A 26671-nucleotide genomic window follows, 5' to 3' on the forward strand; every position below is an offset into this window, starting at 1 on the left:
ATGATCTTAAATTCTACCACCTCTTGGTCTCTCCAAGGCTGTCATTGACCATCACAACCCCAGCCACTTCTTCCTTGTTTGTGAGTAGCAAATCAATCACAGCATCTCCCTACTCAGCCTGTCCAGCACCTGCGTCAAGAAATTACCCCTGACCCCCTCTGGAAATCTGAATTGCTTGTGCCCCACTGTGTTTCCTGCCCAGCAGATTTCAGGTCAGTCAGTATATCCTATAAAAGCCAGGGCTTGAAACAGTGACACTTCTTCCACTTGTCTAGAGAAATCTTCATCTATTTTGTCTTCTTCACCAGGTGGTCCGTAGCAGATGCCTACCACGATGTTACCTGTCTTGGCCTTCCCTCTGATCCTGGCCCATAAGCTCCTGACCAGCCCATCACACATTCCATAGCAGAACTGCATGCATCCGAGCTGCTCCTCTCTGTGCAGAGCATAACCTTCTTGCACATCTCACCTTCCTCCTTCTAAAAAGCATGTATCCATCCATCACAGCACTTCAGCTGTTAGAGCTCTTATAGCTTCTAAGTACAAAGGAGCAATGGGTGGGTCAATCCCCTGCCTATCCAGGTCTGCAAAACTGTGCCTCCCAATCCTGTCAATATAGAGATCTGGGCACTGTCTTGAGACGACTTGCTATGAACACCTAAATTAGATGGTGTGCCTTCATCTCTTGATCATTACACTGAAAAATGCTAATAACAGCCTTGGGGCAAGTCTTTAATCCACAATCCCCACACATCCCATTATAGTCAGAGACACGTTATGCGTGCTCTTCCAGGTTAAGTAGAAGGAATAACTATCCTTTTCTAATGTAGTAAAGGCAGATGAACAACGGAAGTCCCTTCTCAAAGATCTAGTTTCTATGGCAGGAATTCACAAAGTCAGGGACTTCCCTGCTTGCCTAGACATGGTCATGGTTGATGTGCTTGCGTTGGCTTGATACAGGAGAGAGAAAAGCAAGGAGCCACGTAAAGGAGGACCCTTTTGAGGTCAGACATTGTCAGGACTGGCAGACTTGGGAATGTGTGTCCAGAAACTACTTGTTTGTGTTTGTTTGTACTGTATTCAAGGAAGGGGAAAAAGGCTCTCTTTATCCTTCTGTAAATAAACAAGATCACGGGGAGAAAGACACTACATTCATATTATCCATGTCTTTTCCAAATAGAAAGGCTGTAACAGGTGACAGTATACTTACAGCCTGTTCTTTGAACCTTTAAATGCTCTCTCTCATATGGTAGAAGAACTAGGGTAAGAACACCTTCACATTCTGCAAATTGCAGTTGGTTTCTTCGCTTCAAGCTGTAAAAATCTCACTGCAAACATTTACAATTTAGTCTGAGCCGCAGGAGCTGTAACTGGTACATGGTACTGCCAGTGCAGTTTGTTTACGAGATGGAGGCCTTCATCCCAGCCAGAGCAGGAACACATATCACCAACGTTTGGAAGCCTTGCTTAAGGAAATCCAGACCGACAACCTCTCTTCCTACTGCAAATCACTGCCTGGTCCAATTTCCAGTTTGACTGCTGCTCTCTTTCCTCCAGCACACCTGCAGGTAAAAAGGCATCACAAGCAACACGCCCATCCCCAGGTGAGGAGCAAGTGAGGTGATGGTGCCAGCTGTCTGTGCAAAGGAGCTGCTGTTGGTCCTCCTTGGCTGGAAGGATGGTTGGTTGACAGGTGCAGCTTTGGCTTTGAGAGGGCAAGGGAGACAAGCCACGGAACAAACAGGAGCAATAAGAAGCATCTTCAGAGCTCTGTCAAAGACTCGTGGAATGTTTTGCCTATCTGAGAGGGGAGAGAAGACGGTCTAAAAAATATTCCCCCCCCCCAGGCAGAGATGGGACACTGGCAGGATCAGGAAACACGATGGCATTTTTCACCACTGCAGCACCCAGTGAGTCCCCACTTGGCTAACAGTAACAAAGAGCCATGTTCCTGAACACATATAGGAGTGTTAGTCCCCTTGGTCTCACTGAAGCTTAACACTACTAAAATGCCTGTATGAGTGCAAGCAAAAATAGACGAAACCTGTTATTTGTTGATGAAACGCTACTTTGGGCCTCTCTTGCACAGAAAAATGGGCAGGCTCAGACTGCCTTGGCTTTCCATGTATATCAGGCACTGGCCCCCAAGAGGACAAGAAGAACAGGACTGAACCAGAGCGACCAGAGACAAGAAACCTGCAAGACCTCCAGGTCCTGCCATGCTGGCTTACAGAGAACTTGCTGAGCCCTGTAGCCCTGCTACTATGTGGATGCTGCCTTCATAGGTTACTGCTCCAAAACCACCTGCAACACAAGCAGAACGGGCTTGAGCTTATTTTGCTTCTTTCCGTACCTCAAGGCACCCAACTACACATTATGGTCACCCCACATCTAGATGGCTCCCCCGCCATCTTTCTCCCAGCTGCAAAGCCTGAAACCCCCAAGGGCAGAGTTTCCTTAATTAATCATCAGGCAGATTTTCTTTTTTTTTTTTTTGTCTGTCCCTTTTTCCATTTCTGAGTTGTGACATTTCCTGCCCACTTTCTGCTTGGCATAAATTTGTGCAACAGAGCAATATAACTTCTGAAAATAGACACTTACACTGGAAAACCTGACACACCCTATACGGAGCCTATGAGTGGCAGAACCATAATCAAAAGCCAGTCAAGACACTAAGCCATGCTAGCAGCATTCATTTAAGGCTCCGAGCAAAGCAGCGCTAAGAGAAGAAAGTAAATGGGAACTCTAGAAACGCTGTTGCACAGAACCCCCCAGGCTCCTTTCATGATAGAGAGGCATTTGAGTTTGTACTCTTTATAGTAACCCTAGCTCGCACGAGTTATTCCAATATAGCTGGCATGTTCCGAACCCCTTTAAAAATTAAAATTCATGGAAATGGGCAACCTGCCGTGATTTCCTGATATGAAACTGCACACAAAGCCTGTGGGAAAAAAAGCCAGTAGTCGTACGATACAAGTCTGAGCTCTGCCTGTCATTAACAAGGGTGGGTTTTTCAGGGTAAAATTCTCCTGGGCCAAATAACAGGAGACTGATAAATAAAGCTTGTCAACTGCCCTTTCTGACTCACTCTCTCCTGCTGGAAGGATGACTCACTGTCATGTGTGAAAGGCTGCCAGGTCTTGCTTACATGCTTAAACAAGCATGGGTTGTCTGTGTTAGACATACATTACCTCAGAAGAAGCAGACACTTAACGCTGAGAAGGCAGCCCTGGAAAGGACTCTGCTGACTAAAGGATCTGAACTTCAAGGTATTTCTCAATCCTTTCTGGAAAGTTCAAGGTTGTTGTTAGAATACCACAGAAAACTTAGACCCAAAGCCATGGCTGAGGGCTTGGCTGACGATCACAGTGTTTTAAACCAGAGCTCACTAGGACCATTAGATTTTACCCAGGTAAATCCTGCAGAGTGAGCCAGACAGCATGTTCTAGGTGCAGACAGAAATAACTGAGACCATGCCTGGTCTGGAGCTGCATTTTGTCCAAGGAACACGGCGTGCCAAAAGAAGTCACTTGTTGCTCACTATTTCATGGCGAGAAAGTAGCCCCATGGGGCTGCTCCCTTAAGGAGACCGTGAAGAACCTGCCTTGTTCCTGGAGAGGGGCAAGCATAGCATGTTGAGCACCATCTCTCACTCTGAGTAGCTCATCGACTACTTTTGAGCAACACCAGCAGCTGCTCAGCACTTCTCCCCTCCGCAGTGACGCAGACCTTGTAGGTAAGTGACAGTGCACAAAAAGCTTGTTTGCATCCAGGAGCTTTGCTGCCTACGTGAGCGCGTGCTCCACCCTTTGGTCTTCTCCTGTCATCCCAGGCCCACCATAGGCAACTCTGTGAAATCTCTGCCCCAGGCACCGCAGGCACTCTTCACAAATCCCAGTTATTAGCACATACCACAGTCCATATTGCCCTGCAGGACTGATGTGGCAAAGGATGCCTTTCCCTCATACTCTTTCTAAGGCCCCATACAATGCCTGTTTGCTTGCCATGACAAAGCAAGGCCCTTTTGCAAGGACTAGTGTACCGGGATGTCAACCCCCGGAACAGGGAGGTCCTGGTGTCACAGCTAGAGGGACAAAGCCGTACCCCTCCTTCAGCACACAGAGGTCTCCTAATGCAGGAACCAAAAGGTTTCTCCCAAGACCAGGAGAAGGAAGCTGTGCCGCAGCCTCCCTCGGCTCCAGGTATTGGCCAACATCTTGCTGCATCATTCGGTAGGAAAAACATGCTGCTGCAGGGCAACGATACCGCAACTGCCTCTTGCGTGTTTGGCCAGGTATGTACCATCCAGGAGTCACCCGTGCAGCTGGGAAAGACAGTTGCACATGCTTGGCCCAGACAGGCTTTCAGAAAACCTGCAACTAAAGCACCGTCTCAAGGTCTCGTCACCATTTTTCAGACCGTATGAGCACTAACCTCCCTGCCCAAAATGAATGTATAACCTAGAAATGTTAATTTTGAATAAAGAGCGTACCATTCCATATCACATCTATGAGGAAGATAAGGCAGTCTCACACACAGTTCTAAATATATCTTTTATATTTCTTCTCCTTTGGGAGAGAATATGTGATTTCCATCCCTCAAAATTTCTACGATGTTATTTTAAAATATTTTTGCTCTATACCAGAACAGATGTCTAATGAAAAGCTTGAGAGAGAAACCGCAGGTGACAACAGCCTCATCCAATGGTAAAAGGACTCACCTGACACATGGAAAACAAGCCTAGGCCACAATACTACTTAGGCATTAATATAACATCTGCCAGTCTAAGTGAAGAGACTAAATAATAGCTGTGAATCTGCAGTTCAAGTGTCTGTCTCAATAAGGCAGTGCAGGGCCATCCCACATAAGTGATCTAGTCCCTGAACTATTGGTTACTCCAGAAGAAGTAAATTTCTCATCATAATTGTGCTGCAAAATTTCATCCTTTTAAAAACTAGAACACACATTGCAAGGGGAAATTGTATTTTTTTTATCCAGCATAGATATATTTTGCTGAAAAACTTCCAAACCAGCACTAACGTGTCAAATTTCTCCTTTTAACAATGATGAAAATATTACTTCTCTGGTTTTCTTCCACTGTTTAATCATCCGTTATTTTTTCATTGATTCTTATTGACTATGACAAAGTCGGGATTTCATCCTACATCCTCCTCATGATGCTAATGATTAGCATGTACAGATAGTCTTATAGGTAAAATGACACTATGAATTCATTTTGTTTCAAGATACTGACATCCCAACTGCATATTTTAAGTTTGAATATCTAAGATCTGCTTTCCCAATCATGCAAAATCAATGATAAAAATAAATATATATCTCTCTCTAAAAAGATAAAATGAAATGAAGACTTGGTAGATATTTTAAATAACAGCATTTCTCTTTGCTATACTTATTTCACAATGAGTCATAAATTAGGCTAGCTATATCTGAGAACAAAATGAGAGATGATGGAAATTAAAAAAAAAAGTAAACACAATATATTAAAGATTCCAGAGTAACTTCATTCAAAAGCGAAATTTCAGCAACTTTGAGACTGTAGTAAGTTGTGTCTCCTGGTTGCTTTGCTAAACCTTTCGGAAAAAGATGGTTGACATTAAAATCAATAATCATATTCATCTGCAGGTGTCAAAGCACTTCCCAAAATAAGTCAATAAAATAATCTTCTCAGAATTGGTGCAATGAAGGCATTAAGATGAAGGGGGATTGTTAGTGACAGAACCAGGAATTACAGTCCAGGTCTTCAGCCACCCAGTCAGGGCCCTTGTGTGCTGAACTACCCCACCTCTGACAAGTGAGTTAGGCTCCGTAAGCTGCAGTTTCAAAGTGATTTATTTAGCAACGTGAAATCGTGCCACTCATCACAGATACCATGCCTGCTAGTTGCTCTCATTACAGTCACCTTCAGCCACTGCTCTTGAGACCAGAGTGCTCTGACTATTAAGCCTGTTTTGGGGGCTTCTCAGAGGTGGCAATCTGAGGTCATTTGTCAGGATAGAGAAACCACTTCTTCCTCTTCCTTGGTCTTGTTCTTCCTCTTCTTCCTCCTCCTCCATTGTCCCATCAGGCATGCTCATAAGAAATTTTAACTCACTACAATGAGCTCCAATGATGCCCACCCTGTTAGAAAACATGGTGTTAATCTGCTTGACACAATAAAGCAAAGGAAAACAGGAGAAAGGGGGACAGATTTGTAATGCTTCCTAGGTAAACCAGCAAGGAATCTTGCCTCCTTTAGCAGAGAATATCTGCTCTCCCCCAGGGAAAAACAAATAACCATGCTTATACCCTCAGCACCTTGCACACCATGTCATGTTTCTTTCTGGAGCGTGCATGCACACAACATGAATTGTATATGTCCAAGTGAAGCTCAGCGCTCCCTGGAAAGGTTGGCCCTATTACATATTCATTACATGACTCTCTGCATAAGCTATAAAGCCAAGATGCTCAGGATGCACCCAGCTTCCAAAGCACGCACAAAACAATTATGTGTGCATTTGTAGCGAATTTCACACTCTCAAGAAATACCAGGCTTGCTGGTCGTGTGTTGTAGGTATGTCCAAAGATTTTGCATGTACAGTGCTGTAACATTCATTAGATTGCCAGAACTCTGAAGATGCAGAAAAATGAAAGAAATTCTCAAATTCTAATTTCCAGGTAGAAAAAGACTTATGAGGGAACATCTAACAGGGAGCCTTACATACACTTCAACAGAGCAAAACTGATTTACAGTGGTCCTGTTTACATGAGTTATTACATTAAAAAGTACTACAGTGATACTGCTGTTAACCATGGCTGGATGAGAAATGGAATTCCTCCCATGTGGTGTACCCAGGCTTGAAGGATTTGGGTTTTATCATGAATCAGAAGAAAAGGTTCTATTTCTATTACAATCAAAATTATATTTTTGAAGTACAATGTAGTAACAAAATTACTTTTTTGGAATAAAGCACATCAGTAATGTCTGATCCAAACAATGTTAAAAACTAAAAGTCAAGAAGAAATAAGAAACTAGAATGAATCATGAGAGGGGAAAAAAATAAACATCCCATTTTGATTTTGAGAAGTTTTGATTGATTTCTGTTCAAATTTATGTTAAAGCATATTTCCTTTCCCCGGAAAACTTTTGAGTTTTAACAAAGGACTACGATGGACAGCAGCTGCTTTGCCATCAGTTAACCAAAAGTACTACCTCTCCAAGTTTCAGGGTCTCTCAGGTCTCTCGGGACCTACACTCCTCTTACTCTCTAACTCCTGTGTAGACCAAATCCTCAGTCCAATGGTCCCTCTCCTGGTGAGGAAGAGCTAGCTGTCAGACACCCTTCCTCCTAGCCCTACCAAATCTATTTATGCAGAGAAATAGCCCCTTACTTGGTAGTGAACAGTTCTGACAAGTCCAGCAGGCCATCGCACGTGCAAGGTCGAGGGTCTCTGCCCCGACAGTAGTGGTTCTGGGAGAGGTGCTGAGCACTGTCCTTCGGTAAGGGCAGCAGCGTGCTGAGCACTGGCGAGCGCTGGTGAACCATGCTGTTTAAGGAAGGATGCTTGGCATGGACTTTTCTTGAAAGAAAACGAATGCAGGTGTTACCTCAGTGTATTCGGACAGGTCAGGTTCCCTAAGGACTCACCAGTGTGTCAAATGTGTACCTTAGATATGGGAATCTCACTGTGTTTGCATCAGCGGTCCAGTCTCCTGGTTTCTGCAAGTCAACGTTGTTCCTGTCTCTTAAGGCGGGATTGAACATGTCGGAGCAAAGCAGCCTGCCGATTTCTTCCCGAATCACTTGGAAATGCTTCCGTCTGAACACAAGCCAAGACACATAGCTGCAGAAGTTGTAGAAGCCCTAAATTGAAAACACAGATCTCCTTTTCACTGGGAAAAGGCCCAGAGTCCCACTGCATCCCAGAGTGCAGGTTGGCATGACTCCACTAAAATGCCAGCAACCATTTGGAATCAAATTTACCATGCATGCATCAGTGAAGATTTGAGAGGACTAGTTTATTTAATGGTATGCAGACAGATGAGGCTAGAAACAGAGCTAGCTCAGATGGATCTCATCGTGCTCAACTCTGACCACTTTGGCTTAGTCTTGCTGCTAGAAACTAAGGAGATAGCCTGAGATCACCACCCAGTTTCCCTCAATAATCAATGGAAAGAGACTGATGGGATGACTCATTCTGTGGGGGCTCCTATCGCACACATCTATCTCAAGAGGCAACAATTCACCCTCTGGCTGAGGTTCTCTTCTCTGCAATGACTGTCAAGGCAGCCGAAGGGCATGGTCTGACTGGACAGCTATTGTTTGGGCAGCTGCAGGTAGACAAGATGATCCCCACCCTGAATGACAGCATTATGATCCCAGAAAAATATTACAACCAAATATGAACTCATTGCATCTCACCTCCGCATGTCTGCTTGCTGATTAAAAAAACAAAATCTAGCTTTTCATTCCTATTTAATGTTTGTGATCCCTGGCATATGCTGTATCAAGTTGCAGTAAATCATATCTCTACTAAGTCTGTTCTTGAAACGATGGCATTGCTGGGACTGCTGCGTATCCTTGGAATTGTCCCACAGTTCCCCTCTTCCAAGGAAAGGCTTCCACTTTATGAAGTACAAAGTATAATTTGGGGCCAGCTGTTTTGTATTATTTGCTGAAGCCCTGCTACACAGTGAGTCTCATAAATGGCTGATGGAGCTGTATGTTGCAGGCCAGAAGAGCTTATTGGCATCTAGAAATGTCGCTATGGGCAATGGAAATAAAAGAAGGCTGTAAAATTTCTTACCAACAGAGATGAAACTATGAGGCCAATGCTGAGAAGAAATCTATAGAGCAGACTTCCCAGATGGACCTCAGGCTGTGTTGGGAACTGCCTGGGGTCTGAGAGCCACAAAGGGACTGAAACTCCCTGGCTGAGGACTCCAAGGGGAAAAGGCTTGGGCTGAAGGGCAAAGAGATGGTATTTTACAGGGACATCTAGGCCCTAGAGGTAAACTTTTATTCTAGGTACTCTGCCCGACAGGTAAACTACTGGGGGAACCAAAATGGAAAGAAGCATTTGGATGTGCAAGGGAGAGACATCCTCTGGGCTGACAGTCACACTCTCTGTTTATCTGTGTGTTTTTCTTACCTCAAAGAAGCCCCGATCTTTCTGCAGCGATGTTTTTCTCCTAAGGCTGTGAACAAGAGCACAAAATTAATAGCAGCAGTTGTCCTTTCAGTTCTCTGAACAGAGCATTGAATATGACTCATGGGGTTATGCCAAGCTGGCATTTCACCAGGGCAATAAAGTTGTTGCTGGTAGATCCTCATTACTAGCATGTGGAGACCCACTGTCCAAGAGAAATGCAGGACTCCTGCATTGCCTCAGAAGGAGAAAACGCAAAATATTGTATGGCTCAGTTAATTCAATCTGACAGAGAACAAAGCTGGATGTGATGAGCAGGCGAGGCTCCCCTGCTATGCTATCTAGGCTGAGCTCTCTGCATGGGCCTCTCAAAAGTGGTCAGCACTGATCTAACCCGGTTCCCACTGAAGTCATTAAAAAACCTCTTCCTGACATCACTGGAAGCGCAACAGGCAGAGTTACGGAGGGCACAAAGCCAGGTCAATGCTGAGACAATAAACTTGAAAACCAGGAAGGAGATGCCTGATGTATCTCCAAGAAGAAATGTAAAACATGCCCAAGAATGACAAAGGGCCTTTGTTAAAGAAGCAGCAATTTGCCCAGTGGAAACCTGAGAGATGCTCTTGCCACCCACTTGAGCCTGGGGATTCTCACACAAAGCCAAATGACTGTCCCTCATGGAAACAGCCATTAAAGCTGAGGGTGATGCACACATCCCAGCAGCCACTCAGTTATCCTGGAGATGGCACAACTCACCCTCATGGAAATGAAAGCCAATTTTCCCTGTTAGCCTACAGATCCCCACAGAGCTGGCTTCGTCCTGCTAGATGCTCAGGAAAGCCTGTCTTTGCGTCAACTCACCAACTCCTGACATGTCCCTTATCTTCCTGATAACATCAAGTGTTCCACACATCTAGGGTATCCCCAGCTGCCATCACCCCAGAAACATCGATGCAGAGCAGACCATGAAGGTAATACCTTTCAGCCCCGTAGTTCTATTTGCCACCTTCTGACTTCTATTTATTGATTTTTTGATCAAGAAGACCATGTATCTCCCTACCTGGCTCCCACCAGCCACAATCCTGCTGACACCTCACATATTGTGCAAGGGAAAAGAAGCTTGACTCTGCAACCATGGCATGGCCGTTTGCCAAAGCAGAACTCCCAGAACAACTCTGATGCTTTTGATTCCTTATGAATTCTAGTAAAGCACAGTATTCTGTCTTCAGAGTGCCAGAGCGGAGAAACCTAAAGTGACCCCAGCTTCTTAAACCTAAATGTGAAACCCAGCTTCACTTTTTAACATTATACAGCTCATGCAGTGTCTTAGAACCAGTCCCTAGTTTAACAGACAAACCTATGCAGAAGCCAGCAACAGAAAATAATGCTAATAATTACAGTCAAATAAGGCCAGGGGTCTCCACCCTTCTTTCTCCCAGTGCTTTCTTCCCTGAGGTGAGGTATTAAGCTAAGAGACTTGCTTGAAGTAAAGTTTCCTAAAATAAGTGTTGAACTAGGAGGCACCTCCCATGTCTAGGGCACAGTTGCTAATTACCTAGGAAAATACAGAAAAGGTCAGGAAAACATCAAACTTGCAAGAAGCTTCAGGACAGGACTTGTAAGAAACGTGAAAGAGTGAGCAAAAAGCATCGCGCCTTCTAGTAATATAGTAATATTGATTTCTCAGAGCTGTGAGGGGGATGGGATGAGTTCATGCATAAAAGAGGAGGACAGTACAGCCAAGGGCAGACGGTGCAGTAAGCGTGGGGTTTGGATGCAAGATGATAGTGGCTTTGGACGTCCACAAGGACTATTGTTCTGCATAGAGGCACATGGGGAAGAAATGCTTCATGTGCCATTTAGCAGCTCCCTCTGCTGCAACTGTGACTCTAATTGCCCATGGATCAAGCCAGCTTCAAGGATCAGTAAGGGCTGGCTCGACTGCGTTTGCACCATTGATGCATGTACCTTTGGGAACACTCTGTATTCTTCCCATTATGACAAATGCCTATAAGGAAACTGGCACCACAAAAAGGTTGCACAATCCCCATCAACTTAAAAGGAGAAAGCCAGACACACCTATTCCTTCCTCAGCGTTGGAGGCACAAAAGGACTAATGCTAACATACACAAATAACAGGTCTGGAGGAACTCTCTCAAATTCCAGTCTGGGATAGTATCAAGATAGGATTTTAATGCTGCATTTTACAAATCATGTAAACTGTTAAGATGAAGGTGTTCTCCACCTAAGACTCCCTTTTTAAAATTTTAGACAAAACCTTTACATGAAAAATCAATAATTTCATATGAACACATACACAGACATTTGGCAGATCGGGAAGGGAAAGCAAGTTTACCAACACAGTATAAGATTTCATTAAGATGTTGCTATGGTGAATTAGAGTGAAAAGCAAAAGCTTCAACACCATCATGAACCCATAGTTGGGTTATAAGAAAATACAGTAAAACCGGGGGTGGTACATTATCAATAGTTTCTCAGCTTTTTCAGGTTGAAAGAGCTTCATCAGAAGTAACCTTCCCTACAGTTTCCATTTTGATGAAGGACCTTCCCCATCCAAAAGCACATGTGCTCAAAAAATTCTTAACCATCTTTTGTAATTAAGAGTCTTAACCAGTTCTGTCCCCTAGCTCGTGTATTTGGTAGTTCATGTAATGGTCCGGGAGGATCCAGATAACATTTAAGGCTAAACTGAGTCAGCCTGGAAAAGATTATATTTCTGTAATTGCAGTATGGTATGGGAAGTGCCCTATATTATAACACGCTCAGCATTAGCCTAACTCTGAAGCCAGCTGTAGTCAGCTACCGCCACCCTGCTATGAGTAACTCACTGAGGTCTCTCTTCATACAGCACCTTATATCATGAAGGCTTTAAGACACAGCTCTTTTCTAGCCTTTGTGTTTTCCCAGCCTGGACACCAACATCCCAACCCACTGCCAGCCTCTAACCCCCGCTGTGATGGAAATATTAAAGAACAGAGTTTCTTGTCTCCGCTTTCCGCTCTCACTCCCATGCTGGTGGTTTTTTGCCACTAGACCTCTTGCTTGCCTCAGTCCTGCACATTCCCATCCACCAGACATTATGAGTGAGTGAAGAAGCAGCAGAGCTAACTAGCTGGCTATAAGACAGGCTGTTTTATCCAGCTGCATCCAGTTCTTGGCTTCAAGTTACTTTCTGCAATAAGTTCCTCCAATGGACTCTTCATAGGTGCAGAAATTAGGGCCACCCAACAGAAATAACGAAATGCTGTCATGACCCTCCCTGTCCAACCAGTGAGAAGGTTAAGAGGATGCCTCTGCTCAGCAGGAATCTGGGAGCAGGGATTTGGCAGAGAATACTGTTCCCCAGGAGTGCCCGGTGAAATGCCGATATGCTAGGGTGCAGAGGGAACGCATTCTTAATTTTCAGCATCCAGCACCTTGTGGGATGGGGCACACTAAAATGAAAGCCCTGTTGAGATAGCAATTTCAGCTCCCCTTTGACTCCATCATTTCACAGGTTACCTTCTCCTCTTGATTAGAAGGAAACCCAGGTTCCCCCACCCCAGCCAGGGGCAAGGTTGCCTGGAGCTGTGTTGCAGGAAGGCAGGTGAATATTTGTGACTCCTCTGGGGAACTGGCAGCAGTTTCACACCAGCTGACTGAAAAAATTTGCCTGAAGCTGCTCGGAGAAGATCCCATGGGACTGGGGTGCTGGGTGGGGACTGCCAGCTCCTTTCTACTGCCAGGGAAAAGAAACATTGTGCAGGTGCATAGACAGCTGACGAAAGAGTCCCTAACACTAGCACAGTGTATGATCTCTCTGTCATTACGTTCTCCTTCCATTAACCATTTTCTGTGGTGCTTAGCTGCCGGCTGGGGTTAAACCACAACACTTTCATCTCCTGTTAAAACTCCCCTTTTCCTGTCCTCATCATTCCCTTGGTTTCTCTGCCTTTTCAAACACCCTCCCATCCTCCCCTGCCTTCTTCAATTTCTTTTTTAATTCCCACTATGGGTTTCATCGCTGTGACCCTTGCATCTAAAGAGCAGTTGGTCTCTACCACTCCGAAAAAGCCATGTACTGTCGTCCCTGCTCAGAGGTAGGAGTCCTACACTTCCAGTGCCCAAGCACAACCTCTTCTTGTCTCTACTTCCTTCACTTGCTGCCCTTCAGGAAGACGGTCTCCTTCATTTGCTAGACTAGTCTTATGCTATCTCAGACTTGGCATTAGAGGAAATTTATGCTAGGATCACTGGCAACCAGCAGGTACGTAACCATTTGCTTTCAAGACCTAGTTAAGTGGAAGTGGCAGGGGTAAGATCCAGGGCTGGCACTGATTTTTGCCCCGCTGACTTCATGGTGAAGCCATTAAAGTTTCCTGCTCTGTGTATCTAGCAAGTTTTCCACATACCAGCGCTAGAGTTTTCCAGTCTGGTATCCAGAGCTCTCCTGCAAGTCACTGTGGCCAAATCAGTTGGCAACAGCTCACCAGAAACACTTTTGGAGTCGGTTATGAGATGAGATAGAGCTGCAGGGACACTTCTCTGTCTCATGGTCCCTCTGTGATTCCTTGGCTCACAAGACATTTATTACCCTGGGCATTCACTTGTGTCACTCAACAGAGGCCTTGGCCCTGGGCTGCTGTGGCCCTTGACGTAGCGAGAGTCCCCAGAAGGGACTGGCTTACCTTCCACTACACATGTGGCACTGCTGTGCCATGCCTCCTCCAAGGACCAGGTTAGAGTACGCCTTGGCAAGGTGAATCCTGGCCACTGCTAACTTCGCCGACACGTCGTCCATTTCTTTCTTGTCTAAAAATATCATAGTCCTGTTTAAAACAAAAAGGGGAAAAAAAGTTTTCCGGGAAGGTGCTCTGGACACAAGGGATGCTAGAAAGAGCGGCTGTTTTGGGGATGTAAGTGTGGTTTTCAGGCACATAAGCCCCGTCAGGGAACCCCTCTGTAGCAAGGCTGGGCTCAGGCGCTTCCAGCCCAGCTTGGCGATGCCGGTGGGGCCACGAGGCCTGGGCCTTGGGCCCAGACAGTCTCTCTTGCCCCACACAACTTACAAGGTGCATGCCCACAGCCCGTCAGGTTGCCGTCTTTGATCCTGCGTAGCTTATGAAGCTTTTTTTGCAGCCTGCATAAAAGCCTCGGAGGTACATTTAGGTATCTCGGGGCGCAGGCTCTGTCACCGGGCAGCCTGGAGCAGTGGGTCTGGCTCATTCAGAGACAGCACTTACTCCTCTTCAAAAAGGCACGCGAAGTGCTTTTGGGACGGCCTCTAAACAGGAACGGCTGACACCGCAAGCCTGTATTTTAAACCAATTCAGATCAAACACTAAGGAAATGCCAAACCAAAAAGCTTTCCATTTCCTCTGCTTCCCCTATAATCCGCCTGACTGTCTGCCGGTGCCTGGGAGCGCTGCCGGCCTAAAAGTTACCTAAAAGTTACCAGCCTCCTTTCACACTCGGGAGAGTTGGTTTTATCTGTCCTGTGCCTGATGGCCTCCAGCTCTAAAGCTTCCTACACAACCCACCTTTAATAAATTAGGACAATTACTCTGGGCTTCTCAAGGATAATTGCTCATAAAATTCAGCAGATTTTCCCCAAAAGACATGAAAGGGTTGGAAGCAGAAACAGGCAGAAACTAAAGGGGAAAGAAAATGCAGGACAGAAATAATAGGCCTTGTTCCACTCATGTCTCATCCACCGCTGGTGAGTTCTTTTTCTTAGAGTCACATATTTCAGAGGTGAATACTCCCAAGCTGTCTGCAGTGGGGGAATGCCTCATGCCCACTGCTTTAGAAAACTGCTTGGTTGTTTTTGAAGGTAGGTAAAAGATCTTCCTGAATCCAGAAAAAGCCAGGAAAGCCTCCGGCTTGGATTTACAAAGAATCAGCCTGGCATCAACAAAAGACAAAGTCACAAGAAGTCAAAGATGTCCAGATTCATCCTGATTTCTCTGATAGGAACCCCTTTCCAATACTTTCTTTCTCCAAGGAAAGTTTAATGCACAGAAGCAATGACTTCTGAAGCCAGGATGGTCTTAGATGTTCTCTTGAGGCACTGTGGACACTGATACTTCTACATGGTCTGGGCTCGAGACAGCTGTTCAGACCATCAGGCCTGGCTCCCTGTGGACAAAAGTAGACCCAACAGATGAGTTAGGCATCTCTCATAGGCAGCCCCAATGGCAGGAACCCCAAAACACACCAGCTAGGAGCAGGAATAACCAGCACTGTTTTCTGTGTTACTAGGTTATCACACAGGGTCTACAAGAAGAGCAGCTTGAGAACTGCACAACTGTTGGATGTGTCTGTCATATAGGAACATGAGGCTGATAAAGGACTAGGCGAGTCACCAAGCCCTGTCTCCAAGTAATCTGTCTGTCAGTTTAACTGGGAGCAAATTATAGGTATCACTAACGAGAAACATGAAATGGTACAGGCATGTCTTGCCTCCAGTCTGTCTTTACTTGTGGCACATAGCCAGTACTACACAGGAATGGAAAAAAGCCTCTGGAACTAAATTGTATCTTGGAGGAAGGTGGGGGGGAGGGGGGGGGGGGGCGGTTTTCTTCCTGAGCAGGCCACTAGCAACCGCTCTGAGCATGGGATTTATGTGGGATAGATACAGGAAAACAAATGGCTATGTAATCTTGTTTCCCATCCTCTCGAATACATCAGCATATCATAAACCCAAGGATTCTTATCACAAGTATAATTTTCTGTCATTATGATTCTATTAAGTAGTTATAAAATCCCTTTCACAAGCTCAGGAAGCTCCACCTTCAGAAAAATGCAGTTTTCTTGCCTGCCCCCACTACTTCCTAGTGGAAGACCATTCCAGAACTTTACTTCACAGGAGGAAAAAGACAGTCCTTGCTACATTTGATTTGAAATATAGCACATACCAAGTTGAGAATTAGAGCAAGTGGATAACAGAAGAAATGGGAAGTCTTGAACAGGGAAAGAAGATGCAGTATCAGAAAGCTCTTCACACCATAATTAATAGCTCCCTGTTCCTCCAAGTCAGCTAAGATGTTAAAACATTAAGGATGAGCTTCAGCATTAAATAGGACATAAAATTGCCTTTTGTCATTTTATTTTCCTTCCATGTATTTATACTTCAGTAGATCAATATGCTGAATTCCTGCTTCTGCATAAGTGTGTCTTCTTTAAGCTTCTCTGATGTTACACTGCATGCAGGTAATCCTAACAAGCAAGACACTTCCCTTCAGGGGAGGTAATGAATCTAAACAAAACAGCATTGTAGAAGTAGAGAGTCAATACATGTTTCCCACCAAAAGGCAGGAGCCTTTTGAGAGCACTGCATGCCAGAACACACTGACAAGTCTCTCCTGGATGGGTTTATCCAGTGCTTATAGATGATACTTACTAACCAGAGCCCCCCTGATCCAGGAAACATAACCCCAAACTGCAGTAGGACCAAAGCCCTCTTTATTTCAGTCTGTTTCTGTATTTGCCACACCAGTAGATGATATGTGCCATATTGAGGTGTGTCCTGATTTCAGCTGGGACAGAGTTAATTCTCTTCCTAGTAGCTGGTACAGTGTTCTGTTTTGGGTTCAGTATGAGAAGAATGTCGATAGCACACTGATGTTTTCAGTTGTTGCTAAGTCATGTTCATACTAAGTCAAGGATTTTTCAGCTTCTCATGCCCAGCCAGCAAGAAGGCTGGAGGGGGACAAGAAGCTGGGAGGGGACACAGCCAGGACAGCTGACCCAAAGTGGCCAAAGGGGTATTCCAGACCATATTACATCATGCCCAGTACATAAACTGGGGGGAGCTGGCGTGGGGGGGGGGGGATCGCTGCTCAGGAACCAACTGGGCATCAGTCAGCGAGTGGTGAGCAATTGCATTGTGCATCACTTGTTTTGTACATTCCAGTTTGTCATTATTATTATTGTCATTTTATTATTGTTGTTATTATTATCATTATTATTTTCTTCCTTTTTGCCCTGTTAAATTGTTCTTATCTCAACCCACAAGTTTTACTTTTTTTTCCAATTGTCTCCCCCATCCCACTGGGTGGGGGGAAGTAAATGAGCAGCTGCGTGGTGCTCAGTTGCTCGCTGGGGGTTAAACCACGGCAGGTGTCATGACCCATGGAGTGGCCTCCTTGCCCTTTACCAGCCAAGAGCGAGGGGATCATTTTGTAAATTGCAGCCCAGAACACCTCAACTGAATCTACAACCTTTATGTATGAACCTACGCTGATGATTTTCTTTATTTATGAATTATTCCTTCCACAATGAAAGAAACACCTGGCAATCTACGGATATAGAACAAATCAATTCCTGAAGGCCAGCAATCCCCCAACAGTCTTGTCTTCAATCCAGATAAATCAGCCCCTCTTTATATCAAGGCTTCATGAATTGTGAAGTAAGTAATCATTTAAGTGTTTTAAGAAAATGGTCAATCAATTCTCAGAGAGTATTATAGACTCCAGAAAATCATTGAAGTTTCTTACAATCATGGTCTGTAACTCTGCAATGCTTTCTCCCAAGGCACATAACCCTCTAACACAGCAGCTCCTAAACTATTCCCCTGACATCCCCACTTCTACTCTGCAAGGTAGCAAGCATGGTCACACACCCTTACTTGGGAACTGCTTTCCTAGCATATATTCCTCATGTTGTAACACGTTTCCAGCACCTAAGAGTCATCTGAACCTGCTTTGCAAAGTATTTAGAAACAAAGTCTTAAAGCGATGTGACCCACAGCACAAATTAACCCCCAGCAGACCCAGTTGTGACTATTTGCTGCTCTCTATTGCAAGCAGAAATGACTGGATGCTAATGTTATTACTGGGAAATGGCATGAAGGGATGCTAATTCAAACCAGGGCACTCACATAGATTTAACGTTGGTGGCAGTAGTAATGATTTATTCAAATTGCAGCATTACCTTGAGGAGCCAAATTATTTGGTGACTCCATTGCAGCAGGACTGGATCCAGCCACCATCTTGAAAGGGAGACTACGGTGATGCCGTGCCACGTGAACAACATGCATGCCACTCAGGGCAAGGCTGGGGCAAAGCAGGGTTCAAACCCTCCCAGAAAACCTCTCTCTCTACATAGCGAGAGGAGCCTATGTCCTGGAGAGCACAGAGGACAAGGGGACGGGAGACATACATGGTGAGACCAAGGAGTTTTTCTCCTTAGTATTCTATACATAGACTCGGCCAGTATAGCAAGAAGTTCTTGCTCATATGCAGAATCCCACCGATTCTGACACGAAAGACTGCCCTGTGATTCCAGATTTGCTGAGGCAAGCTCTGTGTACTTATACCCCTAAAGTCCTGTACTCACGAAATCAAGGATCTGCATTTCTTTTCCAGGGCAATTTTTTCCAGGTAAAAAGATAGGTAGAAGAGCAGGGCCATGAGGAAGATATCTAGCTTCTCATTCCTAAATGCAAGATAGAAAGGTCACTGTGATGTCTGCAGATTTGCAGATATAGACACCACCAGACCATTACGAAAAAGAACAAAGTCTCTGCTCAAGAGTCTGCATTATACCAAATGTCAGCTATATGGTTGAGACCTATTTGTAGCAAGCACTCCACTCCACACCGAGACTTTGAAGGCTTTTAAAGAATTACTAACAGAGTCCAATAAACACACTGAAGAGTGGATTGAATTGGATATCACCAGACATACTTCCAGGGAGCATGTTTTCTGGACTGAACATGCTGGAAGAGTGGCATTCACATTCAAAGGAAAAGGGGGACGACTCGGACAATTGTCCCCTTCTGAAAGGACAGTACGGCTAAGGCTCAACAAGGTCTACGGATACATTCCTAAGTCAAAGACAGTGCAGCCACTGTATGGCCCTGGTGATCTCAGGGATATGCCTCTGAGACACAATGCTCTGCCTGCTGCCTCCTCGCCTTTAGCTTATAGAGAAGTAATGCTGATAAGTGACAGCAGCAAAGAATGAGCCCTGTAGCTCTGAAGGGAACAGCAGCAGCACAGGAAGGCAGCCCAGGGTCCCAGTTGTGTGAGCACTCCTGGTTCACACAGTGTTGCAGATGCACTGGCTAACATGGAATTTAACTTAGAGTAAAATGGATAACAACCTTCAGATATTTAGGCCCAAGTTCTTGGCTTCCTTTCCGTAACAGAGTGGAAGGCTTTCAAACAGGTGAGAGGGTTATTTCTCTGCACGTGTTGAGGACAACATGCATTTGGTATTGTTTCCCACTGAACCTCACAGATGAGAGATTTTAAACCTCTGATATTTCATATTCTACTTCCCATATACCCTGGTCCCTCCACTACCAGCTACACACACACATAATTCTTGAACCAGACTCTAAATGACATACCTGATAACTGCTGCAATTGGCAACATGGGATGTGACTTATTTGCTTCTTTCAAAAGCAAAGCAGCATCTGAAAACAGAGGAGAAAAACAATATTTCCTCAAAAAAAAATTGCTAGTGTTAGTAGAAATAACCTTCTAACTTGTATGGGTGACGCCTTGCTGATAAGATATACCAGCAATTACTCACATTTGACGTCATCCAACATCACATATTCATGTTGTAGCCACTTGGACAGCCTATGCAATTTTCCTTCTTTGTCAGCCAGCCTTCTTTCAGGGAGAGTTGCACTGCAATCACCTCGAAAGATGCTAGTGGTTGACCAATATATCATATTTCAGGACACAGAGTTAATTCCAGTCTGAGAATATTAAGATTGTCTACCTGGTATGTACTCTCTTCATTGCACTCAGTTTCAAAGGGACGGGCAGTGAAATGTGTTTGGCAGGTATCCTGAACTAACTTTCAACTATTATAACCACAAAACAGGCTGGGGATGTTGAGAAAAACAGGACATTTCACCTCTAAGGTTGCGTCTGAAGTTGCTCTTTTAGTTGCTAAAATAATAAATTGCAACTATATTATTTAGATCAAAGAGGTTTTAAGTAATGGATGAAAGTCAGCTATACCATGTTGTGAATTTATAAAATTATTATTATTAATATTAATATTAATAATAATAATACTTTAATCTTTGAAGTGCCTTACACAGATGAATTAATTACCTCACAATACTCTTTAGAGTAGATGAGAATTATTGCCTCGTTCTAAGCGATCTGGAAACAGCAACAGAGATGCTGAATGACTTTACCAAAGTCATACCAGGCTAGTGCCTGAGCTAGCATTCAACACCAGGCATGTCTGGCTCTGTTTTTATGTTCAGACCACTCATCCACCCTGCTGAAATGACAGCTGGCTTCCCGTTTCACGCGCTTTGTTCAGACATGATCCTCAGACAATGGATGAAAATATTCCCACCCAAATGATCTTGTTTCTTTCTGAGCTAGGCTAGTTGAATTGAAATACCTCTTTAAAGTCTTGACACGCATTTCCTGAAAGGGAATATTTTGTCCTTCCTTAAGGTTTTCCTCAGCTGCTGGGTTGGAGCTGAAATATAGAGCATGAGCATGCAGCAGCATGAGTTTAAATTACTAGCAGCGGTACAAAGAGGTCAACATCCCATGATACAAAGACATACCTATTTTGGCCTCTAACTGACACTAAGAAAACATCTGGGTTGTGGTGAGGTCAACATGAGATGTTGCTTTCAAGAGCACAGGAGCAAAGAGTGAAGGGGCTTCCCCGGGTCCTCCTGCTCTGTCTCCTGCCACCAAATGCACTGCACCACGTAAACCCTTCAAGCGATCGGTGTCTCGAGTGGCTTTAGGAAGATTTTAAATGTAAACTGCTCCATTCCAGAGTTTTTCTTTGGGATCGTTGAGGGCAGAGACAGGCAGAGGTCACCAGGGAGCTCACACCTCTCCCCGGAGAGCTACCGGGCAGAGTCAGCAGCGTTCCCAAGCCCAGCGGAGAAGTTGGCCGGAGCTGCTGAGACACGGACCATGAAAGGCGCCTGCAGCAGCCGTGTGACCAGGAGAGAGGTGAGCAGCCTGGCTCCACCGTGACAAAGCCTTGGAAAATGCCCTGGAGGGCAGGAGGCGGCGGCAGGCAGCGTGTGACCGACCCACGGCCGCCGCGCTCCGCCACGCTCCCTGCCCTGCACTTGAGAAGAGAGCAGGGGGATATAGGTTGGGTGCTGGGGGGGGGGTGCCCCAGTGGTTTAAATGGCCTGATAAAGTCTTAATCCACAGCTGCCACGAAGCGCAGTTATGTGCACTTTGTCTCCCGCAGACCTGTGGTTTCCCTGAAGGTCTGCAGTCTTTTGGTGCTCACCATTGCACGGGATCATACCTAACACCGGCAGCAGGGAACATCAGTCTGTGAACCTCCACCTAGAGACACCTGGGGTGGCATTTGGCCCTGGCGTCCAGCACTGCTGCTCCAGCGCATGGTACACATTTCTGACACACGGCAGGACTTGCCACACACTTTCAGCCATCCCTCTGGAGCGGGTTCAGCTTGAGAGCAGTACGGAGTAAATGCATATTTCTGATTTTCTCCATTAATGTGATGCCACAGAGCAGCAGTTAAGGAGCTCCAGACTCAATTGCAAAAAAAAAGAAGAAGAAAAAAAAGAAGAAAGAAAGAAGGTATTTGTCCTGCAGCTGATGTTCAAGCAAAACAATATCAGACTCCTTGGAACTGCTATATCAAGGCCTAAACCTGCTTAATTTGAAACAAAACATCATTGTTTTACCTTGCAAATTCAAGTGTGTTAGTATCATCCTTCCAGTACCACACGCCTGGAGTTAGTTTTATCGTCTGCAAGAAAACAGCATATAGAGTCCATGTCATAAATCTATGCTCAAGTTCTCAGCCCAAGAAAGTTATTTATAGTGCAAGCACTGTGCATATGGGCCACTTTCTATTTTTCTTCAGTCTGCTTTTCACCCAGCTGTTGTTTGTGTGTGAGTCATTTGAACAGAAGTTCTCTGAGATTAAAGGTTGCCAGCACACGAAAGAAAAACACATATCTGTCCTTTTTTATGTCTTTCAGGGTATGAATAAATAATTGAAAGTTTGCTAAGGAACATCAGTTCTTTGATTGCCAGTGAATCGATAAAGACTGAGAAATCGAATGGAGCCATGCATTAAGCAACACATTGCCTTTATTTGGTTGTGCTGTTTTCTTTTGGTTTTTTTTTAATATTTATGTAATTGTACAGACTAAGGGTCAGGAAAAAGGAAACCTTTGTTTAAAAATGGAATATATTATGCACTTTCCTGATATTCTGAGAACTTTCAATAAACACCAGATAGACCCTTCAGGGGACACACTGGACAAAACTACTAGTAACAGCATTTACAGCATCCATATATTTTTTTAAAAATCCATTAAAAAAAAATCCCCTGGAAATAAAGAAGATCTATTAGTCCCTTTCTTAATTAACAAGAGAGATTTACAAACCCTAACCTATTATTTGCAGGTCACCTTTAAAGCAAAATGACTCTTTATTGCTGAAATCCTTCTGCCTACAAATTTAAACCGAGTGAAACATTAAGGCTTTCCATGACTTTTTGCCAGGTACCATTCAGCCAGCCAGCCACAAGGCTCTCACAAATTCTTGCTCAATCTAATTTGGTAGTAGAACGCTGGATACGGGACACCAGAATAATTTCACGTCAGCAGCCAGCAGCCCATGCAGTGGTTAGACCACGGAGATGAGTATTAGGAAACCGTGGCTCTAATCCTTTGACAAAAAGTGGTTATTTCAACTTGTTTGTTTTAGTCTTCAGTTCCAGCTTTGTAACACTGGTTTACAACTCCCGGATGAAAAGGGCCATGCAAATGCTATACCTTTATGTTACACCCAGGCGATTATGAACCATGAAAGAAAATTAGGAAAGGTGGTAGTAAAGCATTGCAAGGCCTACCAACGCATCACAGGAAGGAGAAAATACCACTCATGTGTCTGCAAAATACACTTCAGCTGCTTCTCACTAATACGAATGGCTGAATGACTGTCCCCGGCCACCACGCTCCCTGGCTGGGGCAGCGGGACAGGTCCCTGCCCTGTCCTGCCCTGCCCGCCCCATGGGGCCTCCGGTGGCCCCCGGGATCTGCTCCAGAGGCGAACGTGAACAGCAGCAACAAGATGGAGCTGGGAAAGGTGGGGAGAGACTCACAGACGGCATGGCGCCTGCCTGGGACACTGCCAGGAGCGAAGGGGCGCAGGCAGGCGCCGTTGACGGCCGTCTCCTGGTGACGGTCTGCTGTTCCCTCGGAACCGCAGGTCCCAGCACCTCAATCCCCCCCCTTCAGCCTGCTCTGTGGACTGGGACTCGTGGTCTGCGTGCTCTGCTCCTTCCCAGTTCTGCTAAGCAGCTTCCCTGGGTAACATTTTGGCCCCACACGATAATATCTCCACAGCCGCTCATTTGGGCTTACTGTGGTTTTGGCGATCGGGAGCTGCAGTGGTTTTCCTGGTTGCTGGCCCAGGACCAGCAGCGGTGAAGGCAGCCGCACCTCGTCCCTCTGTTATGGGCATTGATGTCTGTACAGCACTCTGAATGTTAAACGTACCTTAGCTTGGGACTTTACAAGATTTAAAAGTATGTCTACCAGGTCACAAGTCTGTGGCATGATCTAGGTCCCTATGCGAGCAATCAGCTCAAGATTTGCTAGTTGCCCCTGGAAATAATTCCCGTACGCTAAGGCAGGTCGCTCAAGGGCATGATTTGGAGGGACGGGTTTTGATCTTTGGGATATTGTGAAGCATTTGCTTTTGCAAGCAGACAATCTGTCATACTAGTCATTCAGAGTGGATCAGCGTCGTGTATAACTGATACTGCTTAGATCGCACCCAAAATTGGTACAAGTTATATTGATAAAAACACTTTTTGCCAAAAGAAGTCAAGTCCCCATGAAGGGTGAGGTTTCACGTTACAGCTAAGCCAGCCTAATAGCTGGTTGTTGATGGAAGAGGCATTCTTGCTCCCATCAAAGTTTTCCCACCATTTATCTTTGTGTTGATTCTTTATCTTTGTCCCCACAGCAAGGCGGCTCCCTAAACTGTCAAAAATCGTAATCCAGCAAAAATAAATGAGAAGCTTTCTGCTGAGTTAGAATTTTACATCAGTTCAAGGTGGAGTCAGAGAAGGGCCAGTGGAGATGTAGATAAAGATAAGGGGACAGGGGAAGACCACATGTCTAAATAGATCAGGTCAGCTGTAAGGCGAAAGCCAGCCACAATTTAGGAAAATTTTGCTAGTACAGCTGCACTAGGCCAGTATGTACTTTGAAGAGATGAAAATACCTGACCTCAGACTTCTAGACAGGTCAGGTCAGTAAGACAGAAGGAACATTCCCTGTGCTTTCAGCTCTTAAAGACGGCATCGTTAATTTTTGCAATAGTTTCTAACTAGGGTAAATACTCCTGAAACCGGCACTGAGATGTTCATGACCACATGGAAGAACAAATGAACAATACAATGTGGGGAAAGAAAATCTCCATAAAACAATCTGTCGCTAACTTCCCCCCATTTCCATAGCCTTCCAAACACTGCATCTTTTCTTCTCTAGGTAATTTATAAAGGTTTATCCATGCAAACACAATCAGTTCATGGATAGCTAAGCAGGAATCTCAAATCAGCCTGAAAATGCAGGTCTGGCTCTGTTCTCTATAGCCATCTCTCTTTTTTTTTTTTTTTTTTTTTTTTTGACAATCGTATTGTGTATGTTGTGTTTCCAGTTGCTATTGCAGGCTGCCAAGTACATATCCATGACTTGGCAGCCAAGTTACATATTTAAGAGGATGAGAAAAGCAGGTTTGGGAACGACCTCAGATCTCATCCATGGCAGCCAGGCAGCACTATAGAAATAGGCTCCCAGTCAGGGGAAAGGGGGAGGTATGGAACTGATGGGTCATCAACTCATTTTTATAGAGCGGGGCTGCCATCAGCCTCGGGACACCATCGACCCATCTTGGCTCCAGTAAAAGTCGTGCCAAAAGTAAAGGATGCGTTGCAGATACTCAGGGCTACCTCTGTTAGCATTCGCGGTGTAGGAGGCAGGGGAGGCAAGCCTTCGGCTGTACTAGAGTTGGGAGAAAATTGGCACAAAAAGCCCAGGTGAAAGATGGGGAGAAATTAAGACCGAGAACTACCTACAGGGAGAACAACTGTGAATGTAAAGAGGAGCTGAGAGCTAAAGACAGAGCTGGCTAGGCAGGCAGGGAGGGCCTGGGAATCAGTGCAGCAGACAGGTGAACCAGGGCAAAATGAAGACAAATCCGGAATGGATTTGTGGAGAGTGGGATAGAATTGGCTCTGGCCCAGGACAGACAGGACAGACAACAGTGTTAGCAGGAACGCCGAGGCTGACCAAGTTACCAGGGCAGGAGACGGGATGCTCAGATGCAGGACTGTACTACCTTAACCAAGTGCTTGCTGGAGGAGATCAGTTCAGCCCAAGTATTTCATGAGCTAAGGCTGCAGAGGTGAAGACCAAACATCCCACCTGTGCTGACAGCCCAAATGGGTATCAGCCTGGAAAAAAAAAATTAAAAGCCTGGCATCGTGTTGGTTGGATCCCTGCCTCAGCTGTTGCAAGAGTTAGAAGCTATAAAATGAGTGAGCCAGAAGATTACAAGAAGTGAAATTAAGGCGTAATGGTTGAAGCAGTTGAAGGCTACGTGGGAAACTGATTTCCACATGGGCTTTAGTCACAGAATGCCAGGCAAATCGCTCCAACCCACATTCAGCCCTAATGACCATGATTAGCATGCTCTTTTCTTTCTGAGCAAGTGGCCCGGCTTCATGGAAGTCTGAAATGCCGGACTCGGTATCCACAGCTGTGACCGAAGCCAACGGGAACTCTACATTGAACAGCCCAAGTGTATAACACTAAGCTGTCTGAAAAAACAGCTCCTTGGCATTTCCAGTGGAAGACTCCACGACAGACAGATGGTGTTTGGCTTTTGCCAACTTGTTTTATCACCTTCTTTCTGTGGGAATTATACACATCTCAGGGGTGAAAACTAGATGGATATGTTGTGAAGCACTCAAGATGTGATGGTGATGAGCTCCACAGGCAACATCCTAAGCAATAATTCTTCTCCAGAGCTGGGACTGGACAGCACACAGTAAATAAGATTTATATTGAACGGGGAAATACTACCTTCTTAGAGCATACACTGCCTATTGTGTGCACTGACTGAGGCAGGTGCCCTACAGAAGAAAAAAAATTAAAAAACCTGTTACCATGTAATTAAAAACTGGGTTATGAGGCATAAGCACAAAGAAAGGAAGAAACAGGCTTGCTCTGATTGTCATAATTCTGAACAACTGACCTTGCAGCCTTAATAGGCCTCTTTTAATGTTGTTTCTTGTGGTGTTTGTGTGTCCGTGTGCATCCCAGTAGCTGGGAACACTCAACAGTACGTCTATGTATCCATTCTTCAGGTATATCTAATGTTTCATTTGGATATCACACCCAGAAAATAAACAACATGCATAAACTCAACAAAAATATCACTGACTCACCATCCAGTCATTCACCTCTTTTCTGCCTCTTGTTTCTTCTTGCTGTGTCAAGACTCTGTCTTCCAT

General features: G+C 45.0%; 1 protein-coding gene across 1 annotated transcript; it reads right to left on the reverse strand.

Annotated features, from left to right (window-relative positions):
• Nucleotides 1-5897: 5897 nt before the first annotated feature.
• Nucleotides 5898-26671, reverse strand: PPP1R36 (protein phosphatase 1 regulatory subunit 36). Its single transcript, XM_049828856.1, has 11 exons — nucleotides 26606-26671; nucleotides 21819-21883; nucleotides 20528-20608; nucleotides 19691-19812; nucleotides 19505-19571; nucleotides 18487-18585; nucleotides 13836-13976; nucleotides 9151-9196; nucleotides 7666-7862; nucleotides 7390-7578; nucleotides 5898-6138 (listed from the first exon to the last, which is right to left on the reverse strand). Exons 1-11 carry the CDS (start codon nucleotides 26669-26671, stop codon nucleotides 5898-5900), a joined length of 1314 nt encoding a protein of 437 aa, XP_049684813.1.

This window comes from Accipiter gentilis, chromosome 25 (genome assembly GCF_929443795.1).
Source record: "Accipiter gentilis chromosome 25, bAccGen1.1, whole genome shotgun sequence".
Classification (NCBI taxonomy): domain Eukaryota; kingdom Metazoa; phylum Chordata; class Aves; order Accipitriformes; family Accipitridae; genus Astur; species Astur gentilis.